Consider the following 9,438-nt stretch of genomic DNA (forward strand, 5'->3'; position numbering starts at 1 on the left):
TGATCCATTATCATCTGGATCTGATGATTCCGTTTCTGATGCTCTACATTCATCTCCTGGTATATCATCATCGGAAAACTTCGAAATGTTTTTACCGTGAAAATTATATTCCTTTTGAATATCAGAATCTATACTATTATTAGATTCNTTTTTAATATAATAGTATCATCTGAATCATAATCAAATATTTCTTTCTCTCTTTTTAGTTTTTCTGCAGATGAATATGCCTCTTTATCGACTAAAATAAGATCATAATCACTTTCCATTTGATTTTCCAATTTTTCAGTTGACAAATGTTCAGAATTTTTATCATATTCATTATTTTTTTCTTTCCATTCGGTAGCTGGAATGTCTTGAAATAAATTTGTCATATTTGTATCAGAATTATTATCACCAATTTGAATCTTTTCTTGATACTCTTTGGATATTGGTTTATTGATATCTGGATATTTTTCTTTTGATTGTAATTCATTTGTTTGTAATTGTTTCTTCAACATTAAAGAATCAGTAGAATTATCTAATACAGAATCTTTTTCTAAATGTTCTTGTTTTTCAGATGCTACTTGAGCCAAATCAGTAGATTCTGTAACAGGATAATTATTTTTGTTCAAATTAGTTACATTGTCTTCTTTTATATTGGTTACAATTAAATCCTCTGAACTCATATCAGTATTACAAGATTTTGATAGATCAGAAGATGAATTATTCATTTCATTTATTTTTTCTAAGTAATTCGTATCTTCATGTTTTGATTTATCGAAGTTATGAATATCAATTAATTTCATGTCTATTGAATTTGATAATTCTCTATTATTTAATTTAGGTGATAAAATCTCTTTCGTACAATTTATTTCATCATTTTCATATATAATGTCTGATGTATTTGATTCATTATTTCTATTTTTTATTTTATACTGATCACTTGTATTTTTATATTGATTTGTATTATTTTTTTCAGAATCATTTTCACTCATGTTTTCCTTCTCGCTTGAAATATCCATTTTAATATTTAATTCAATTTCACATTGGTCATTTGTAATTTTACATTGGTTTGTACTATCTTTTTCAAAATCATCCTCATTCATGCTTTCTTTTTCACATGAAATATCCATTTTGATATTCATATTATCAATTTCTTCTGATTTTTTATTTAATTTAGAATTAATTTCTATAGATTCATTATCATTTGCTATATTTATGTCTTTTTTATTATCATTTAAATGTATAAAAAGATTTTTATCTGATAGATTTTCATTATATGGATTACCATTGCCTGGCTCTGTTTCTGGACTTGTAATTAATTTTTTCATATTATCAGAATTACTTTCTTGATTTATTGAAATATCCATACTTTTAACTGATAAATCATTAATTGAATCGGTTATATTTTCAACTTTTTTTAGAGAAACATTATCATTATCATTTGACACATCTGATAATTTTTTAGAACAATGTTTTGGTGTTAAATTTATTTTAACACAAGGAGATTTACATTTATCTTCATTTGAATTATTTGAAATTAAACTAGATCGTGGATTTTGTTGCGTATTATTCATGTTTTGTAAGTCAATAATAATATTTGTTGTAAGAATCTTTTTATTACTATTATCTTCATGTTTTTCCAAAGTATCATTTAAATTCTCAAGTTCTGATTTCATGGATATATTTTGGTTTTCATTTTGTGAAAGTATTTGAGATTTATTTGATTTTTCTTTTATTGTAATATCTGGAGATAATGCTTTGTTATTTTCTAATTCTGCACTTTTATTATTATCTGCTATTTTTTTATTATCCATAATTAAATTCTTCTCAACATCTTCAATTTTATTTGAAGAAGAATTTTCTGGAGCATTGTGTTGTGTTATCTTAACTGTAGTAAATGTAAATACAAATATCTGTTAGTTCTTATGTTAATTTTTACTAATAAAATATTATTAATAAAATCTTTTTGTTATAACGTTTTGTTAAACATTTTATTATTTTATATTATATAAAAAATGGAAAAAATATTATTATGATAAATTGCAATTTAATTGTATAATTAATAGAACTAGAATAATAATTATATATCATAGATTATAGAGAATAAGAATAAATTAAACTTACCATCATTATCTAAATATTTTTCACATATACTGTTATGACTTGTATCACATTTGTTTTTAGAAAATGACAATGAATCATCTTCTTCTATAGGTTTAAGAGAATTTTTTGAGTCTAAAAAAAATTTAATATCACAAAAATGTTTTAAAATTTAATGATATTATAAAATTAGAATTTTTAGAATTTAAATATATTTTAATAAATATAAGATCTAAAAATACCTGATTGTGTACTTTCATTAATATCAGGTAATGTACGATTTAATGTTACCCTAGGAATTTTCATAGATATTCCTTTTTCTTCTGTAGTTACTTCTGAAAATATTAATGAAGATCGTCTTCTTGTTCTAATAGATGTACTTATTAATTCATTGCTTCGCTTTTCTGTTAGTTTATCAGATGTAGCTTCAGGTCCCATAGAACTAGCTCTTGTATTACGTGTGTTTCTTGTTGCTGATGGTGGTGAATTCGCTTCTGATCCAGCTCTTACAAGGCGTTTACTAAAAAAATAATAAAAAATAATGATAGATAACAAGATTTTAATCATATACAAATTATTGGTTATTGTACATACCTTCTTCGATTACCTATCATTTTATTATCATTATTTTTAGTTTTTCTTGTTGGTGTACTAATACCTGTTTCTAGAACTTCGCTAATATCTGAAGATACAGAATTTGTCCTAGAACGTAAATTTCTTTGATTTTCAATAGAAACCGTATTGTCCATGGTAATTAATCGTCGTCTTGGACTCCTTGAAGTTTGTGTATTATTAGCGTCGCTTAGAGACGATTCAGGTGAAAATTCATTTTGTTTAAGATTTTGCTTAATTCGCGAACTTCTACGAAGTGGTGAATCAACCGATATTGTCTCAGTGTGGATACGATTTTTGCCATCTAAAAATTTAAAAAAAAGTAGAAAAAAATAAAATGATATAATCAAATTTTTAAAAAAAATGTCAATTATATATTCAAAAAAGTTCTAAAATAAAAATTTATATAAAAACACGTTATAGAATTGATAAGAATATGATATTCAATGCTGAATCGACCGTTATATTCAGCGAAGTGAACCGCGTGCGCATAGAAACCCAAAAAATGAAAAGTACAAACCAGGCTTTCCGGCTATTTCTTCAACTGATTCTCGTAACATTTTTTATTATTAAAATATTAGTTTAAAAATATTTATATAAATAATAACAATACTCAATAAGTATATAAGTATTCACTGACACGTGTTACAACAAATGAATTTAAATTGACGACTTGCTGAACGACCTTTTACTACATTGCGCGCGGAACATCCAGAGCATTCAGAGACACCAAGTGTCAAAATTTGGCGACATTTCAATTCTTTCCAAAAGACCGTTAAAAAATCTTTTTAAAAAATTTTTTTCGTGTATTTAAAAATTAATATCGCGTAAAAATAAATAAATAAATAATTAAATTTAATTTTAATAAAGTTTTAATAAAGTTTTCAATTTTTACGAATTATTTTCCAATTATTCCAAAATAAAAGAAATAAACTAGTAAATGAATTAATAGAAATAATTAAGTAAAATGCACAATTAGAAATATAGAAATGATTTTAAATTTACTTTTAAAACTAATATTATGATATTTCATATTTTATTTTTACTATAAATATTATTGATATCAATTATATAATATTGTTTTTATAAATTAAATAAATTTATAATATTAAATTTGAATATATATAATCATAAATATTATCATATATTATATATGTACCTGTACATTAAAATTTATCAGGTATAATAATAACAATACTAAAAAGAAAGATAAAATATTTATTTTTTCTACGATTTTTCTACGATTCATATCTCAAGAAATAATATTTCTGTTATTACAATTTTCGACAATAGAATGACGTCTTGTAGTTTTTCTGAAATAATATTTAATCGTAGATTTGAATAACTTATGAGATATTTTGAGAATCAAAATAAATTAGAAATATTTGATTTTTTAATTTTTAATGTGAGAAAAATAATAAATGCACGAAAAATATATACGATTTCGTGAAGAAATTTATTTTAAAAAATATTTTTATCGTGTGATGAATTAGTATTTAAGAATTATATTATTATTATTTACTAATCTTATTTTTAATAAAATAATTTTAACTTTGTTTAATTTTTTTTAAATTTTTATTATTTTTTATCCTTATATTATTTCTTTAATTAATTTCATTAATTATTATTTTCATACAAGAATAAGAGAGATTATATTAATTGAATAATAATTAAATAATTGATTTTGTAAAATAATATTCATTAAATAAAGAAAAAAATTCTAAATATGGGTTTAAAATTAATAAAAAATTAATATTTTAAAAATTCATAAACAGTTTTTTGTTTGCGTTAAAACAAATGATTTGCTTCAAAATAGGGATTGAATGAAATTGTTAAAATTTTTAATTGTTTATGAAATATCAATAATTTTTGGTTTATTATCTATTTCATTTCAAAAAAATTATTTTAAATAAATTAATCTTTCACATCATCACATATCATTATATATTCACATTCTTATTGTCTTAAACCTAAATTTATTTACAAACTTTGAGAATATAATTTGTGCCATTTGTACATTACAATATATTTAGTTATAATGTATTTTTATAAAGATTATTTATTTAATAATTAATTCAAACATTTGCAAATTATCATACATTTATTTTCAATATTAAAATTTATCTATTAATGTGATGATTGTAAATATAAAAATATCTTTGCACAAATATTTATACAATAGTAGAAAGTGTTAGAAGTAATGCTTATAAGTGCTGAAAATATTAATATTGAATTATAATTAGTGTTAAAATATCATTAGAAAATGATATTTTGTTGAAGTTGATATAATAATCTAAATTATCTTATAACTAGTAATTAACTCTTTTAATTCGCAATTTATCATTAACTGTCATAACATAAATTAATATTACACAGCCATTTTTACAGAACTTGTTGAATTATATTTTAAGATAATGAAGTACTATTCATTATAAAATATAAGAGTTTATAACAAATACAATATCATATTGGTAATTGGATTTTACAAATATTCATAGTAGCATTTGAATAATAGGCACAGTTGATTATAAAATTTACAATGTTATAAACATTGTATATCGGAGATTAAAGCTATCAAATATATCTTCTCCTTCTTTTTTTCTTTTATTAAGAATAAATAACAAGAAAAAACAGTAAAACTTTTTAAGGCATTATTTTTTTATTAAAAAAAAAAGTGAAGGCAATATAAAATTTAAGCCGCCTTTAAAATTAAGAAAATTACTCTTGTTTTTCTGTCAGCAAAGTTGCAGCTTTAACTGTTGAAATAAAAATATATTTTAATAAAATTTAAAAAGAATTAATCTTATATTATATCTTAATATAATAAATATACCAGCATCTTGAGCAGATGATATTAACTCATCAACTTTTTGATGGTATCTTAAAAAGTTTGGTCTAATAATACAGTGATATAATATTAAGGAGCCATTACGATCAATAGGTGCCATTAGCCACATATAAAAGAGACACTGTGAAAATCAAAATCATATATAATTTATATTTTATATTTATAATAAATAGAATTAAAATATGTTGAAATTTTATACCTTAAAGAGCCAATAAACTGGAAACCAGCATAAAATATAATCTGAGAAAAATTCAACAATTGTAAAAACTGCAAAAACAACCCAATAGGTCAGCCACTTTGTATCATCTTCCTTTTTAGGAGTTTCTAAGGCTTTCATAGAACAATATGCAGGATATATAAATCCAAAGATATTACAAACTAATTGCTGACCTATACCAAATACCAAATATAAAGCTGAAAATCCAACAACACCTAAAAGAAAGGAAATAATATAATAACAAGAAAAATTTTTTATAAATTAATGATATGCTAAATTTTTATATATTTCAAAAATAAAAAAACCAAGATATGATTATTATAATTGAAAATAATCAATTATTATCGAATATTTATGAAATCTTATCCTATAAAATAACCGTATAGATAGAAATTTTTAATACAATAATTTTTGATATAATTAATTGTATGTGAAAAAATGTAAGAGATTTAAAAGTTTTTATTCTCAAGAATTACGATAGAATAATTCGTTATAGCTTCTCGTTACGTAAATCGGGAATAATTGGTTTATACTTTATACTATTGGGACAAAGATTGTCACAAAGAGTTCACAAAGTAATTCTAACGTTCGTACTTAAAAAAACGTAAAGTCGATCAACTCCTATTTTTTTTTCAACTTTGGCGAGATATTTTGTCCATAATTTGTTATCATCATGTAATGCCTTCTCCAAAGATTGTTTAACGGCTGCTATTCTCGCCATTTCGTTCGAATTTTCTATACACAAAATTACAAACGATACTTCTCTTAAATTTGCAGCCTCACTACTAACTTTACTTACATGCGAATCGATATCATTGGTAAACGATTACATAGAAAGGAATGCGAAGGTTATAAATGTGACATCTATCGTTGAAATAGTGAAAGTGAAACGTTAAAAGGAAAAGAAATTTAAATTTATTAAATATGTTTATGAATTATTTGATAATATTTCTATTATATCATATTTTATTTTTCGATAACTTTTATTATTAATATTTAAAAATTTAATGAATAAAATTTCAAATTTTTGTTATTATTTCTACATTTTCAATCATCAAGTTATAATAAATTATTATTAGCGACATATTCATCAAATTAGTTTTCAATCTATATAACATTAATTATAAAAATTAATAAATAAAATAAAACAATAAATATTAGGTATAATATCAAAGTAAAAAAGATCACATAGCCATGTATAATTGGCAATATTCTTATTTTTATTATGAGATATTTTTATCTCATTTAACACAATTACACATTGTTCGAGCATTTTAACGCTATTATATTTCATCATAGATCGCTTATTGTTAGTGGGTGCACAATTCGATTAAATATTATCACATTTACAACTTGTTTTTCTTATTATTTTTTTCTTCTCTTTCTTTTTTATAAAAATACGTTCCATCATTATAAATATGAATCGATTCAACGTTTGACGGAAATACATAAATATGCGAGGACAATAAAAATTCATACTTAAAAATCTACATTCGATAAAAGTCTCGCGACATCGTGTACGAAACGAGTAGGAACATTTTAAGAAATTATTGTTTGGCACTGCAGCTGAATCACTGTATGTATATTTTCTTGTTCATTTTCTCTGTTGTTTCTTTGAACACGAATAGAATAAATAAAGAAGTGCTGATTCATACCTTGACCAAAGTACAAAGTATCATATGTTTGCGGCAAATCATTGGTTGCTCAATGGTTGTCTAATTTGCATTATTATATTTCGCACTATGCATCATATGCTTCGCAATTAATTTAGATTATGATTTAATAAAGTTACAATTTCTATCAATGATATTATACATATTATTACAATTAATATTAATACAAATTAAATTGATATTATTATTAATACAATTAATACAATTAATAAGATAGAATTGAAATAAGAAGGTTGTAGATAGAAAAATTAAAATTAAAAAAAATTTTTTTTTCTAAATATTATATCTTAATAATACATATCAAAATTTAATCAATGTTACAATACAGGAATATCCATCTACATAATTTTTATTATTTATCTCTTTAGAAATAATATTTCGATTACATCTTGTATGATATCATTTCGCGATTATTTATACGTTGAAACTTTCATCAGGACATGCAATAAATAGAGCAACGATTTATCTCGTAAGATATTATCGCCAAGTGTTTCGTTCACACGCATTTCATCCTTTTTACAAGCATAGTTAATATTCGCTAGTTAACGTTATTTGCAATATATAATTATTTCGATTTCAATATTTATTACATCAATGTTCGTTATCGATTCATTATTTATTTGCCTCATAAAAATTAATGGTTGCCATAATAAAAAATTTTTAACAAAAATTTGATTGACAAATGATATTTTAATTTTATTAATCTAAATGATTTTTTACATATTTTTTTGTATTTTGATATTATGCTATATATTTTTAATTTTAATTATCATTATAGCATAAAAATGTGATTGTTCTCGTTTTTCGTTATGATAAATTATGAACAATTGACATTTATTTTTTTATATTTTATAATTGTTATGGCACTTACGTTCTAAGTAAAACTTTAAATTTTAATTTATCTATTTAAATCTAAAAATTTAGGGATTTCATCGAGTCATTTATCTTATCTGAAAATTCAAGGTTTGAATCAAGCTAAATGATCGCAGCATCCATGCACTTCTTTATTTTTGATAAGATCTGATAATTAATTTTCCATTTGATCGAACAAGATATATGTTTATTCAACGAAGAATTATATTATAAATGTGTATATGTTCTTTTTGATTATCATATAATACAAAAGCGACATTATTTTTTCTTTTTTTTGCAAAATAATATTTAAACTACATCAGGCTTCGTAACAAACGAATAATTATTTTTTAGTATCATTAGTAAAAAAAAACTCTTAAAGCTGTTTCCTCAAGCGATGATATTTCCTTATTTTTTTTCTAACAAGTAGTATATTATATTAATTTTTATCTTATTTATGTATACTTTTTACGCATCGCTCTTATCCTCTTTTTTTCATGCTTACAATTTCATATTCTTATGTTTTTCTAATCAGATATGTATGTATGCATATCGAGGATATATATTTACATATTCTCGCAATTTGATGAATTTTTTAACCTTTACTCAATTTGTTCAATTAGACAAACAACTTGGATTCAAGTAACTTGACTTCAAATGCGTGTTTATACAAGATGAATTACGTGATTTGAATTGAAATCGATTTGGCGTATTTGAAATATTCTTTTCTTTGAAAAGTTAAATATAGATTAATTTTTAAACTATTCGAGTTCGAAGATTTCGTTCATGTTATAATGCGCATTTTGTCAAACTGTAATCATTAACATTATATTTTTAATTATTGTTAATAAAAAATAAGAAATATAAATATTTTTATCGAATGATAAATTTACAATGGTAATGAGGTTTCAAATTTCTCAAATTCAAGTAATTTGTCTAATGTGAATGAGATCAAATGATTAATCGCTTTTATCATATCGATCGATTATAATCGATATTGATTTTTCGATATTTGATCGATTTCGTTACAAAAGTATGTGATATTTATTTACAAGTACACACTATTTTATCTTATATAAAAAAATTTTCAAGGTCTCATGGTGTAATGGCTAGCACTCTGGACTCTGAATCCAGCGATCCGAGTTCAAATCTCG

At 22.7% G+C, this 9,438-nt stretch overlaps 2 protein-coding genes across 3 annotated transcripts in view; both read right to left on the minus strand.

The window, feature by feature from the left end:
• Window positions 1–3,448, minus strand: part of LOC102678605 (asparagine-rich protein-like) — an 11,785-nt gene extending 8,337 nt beyond the window's left edge. The window contains exons 1-5 of the mRNA XM_006607926.2: window positions 3,215–3,448; window positions 2,677–2,998; window positions 2,325–2,602; window positions 2,107–2,217; window positions 1–1,870 (exon numbers count right to left, since the gene is read on the minus strand). Of these exons, the coding sequence (XP_006607989.1) occupies window positions 129–1,870; window positions 2,107–2,217; window positions 2,325–2,602; window positions 2,677–2,998; window positions 3,215–3,254 (2,493 nt within the window). The 5' untranslated portion in view covers window positions 3,255–3,448 and the 3' untranslated portion in view covers window positions 1–128. The remainder of the gene's footprint in view (window positions 1,871–2,106; window positions 2,218–2,324; window positions 2,603–2,676; window positions 2,999–3,214) is intronic.
• Window positions 3,449–5,073: 1,625 nt separating this feature from the next.
• LOC102678377 (receptor expression-enhancing protein 5-like) lies at window positions 5,074–6,597 on the minus strand. Of its 2 annotated transcripts, none has more exons than XM_006607925.2 (4): window positions 6,354–6,597; window positions 5,742–5,974; window positions 5,528–5,663; window positions 5,074–5,450 (listed from the first exon to the last, which is right to left on the minus strand). In XM_006607925.2, the coding sequence occupies exons 1-4, from the start codon at window positions 6,478–6,480 to the stop codon at window positions 5,413–5,415; spliced, it is 534 nt and encodes a 177-aa protein (XP_006607988.1). In that variant the 5' UTR covers window positions 6,481–6,597; the 3' UTR covers window positions 5,074–5,412. The 2 variants fall into 2 exon arrangements, with proteins under 2 accessions (XP_006607988.1, XP_006607987.1); XM_006607924.1 differs by having other exon boundaries at window positions 5,074–5,453.
• Window positions 6,598–9,438: the final 2,841 nt, after the last annotated feature.

This window comes from Apis dorsata, unplaced genomic scaffold (assembly GCF_000469605.1).
Source record: "Apis dorsata unplaced genomic scaffold, Apis dorsata 1.3 scaffold_23, whole genome shotgun sequence".
NCBI classification, from domain to species: Eukaryota; Metazoa; Arthropoda; class Insecta; order Hymenoptera; family Apidae; genus Apis; species Apis dorsata.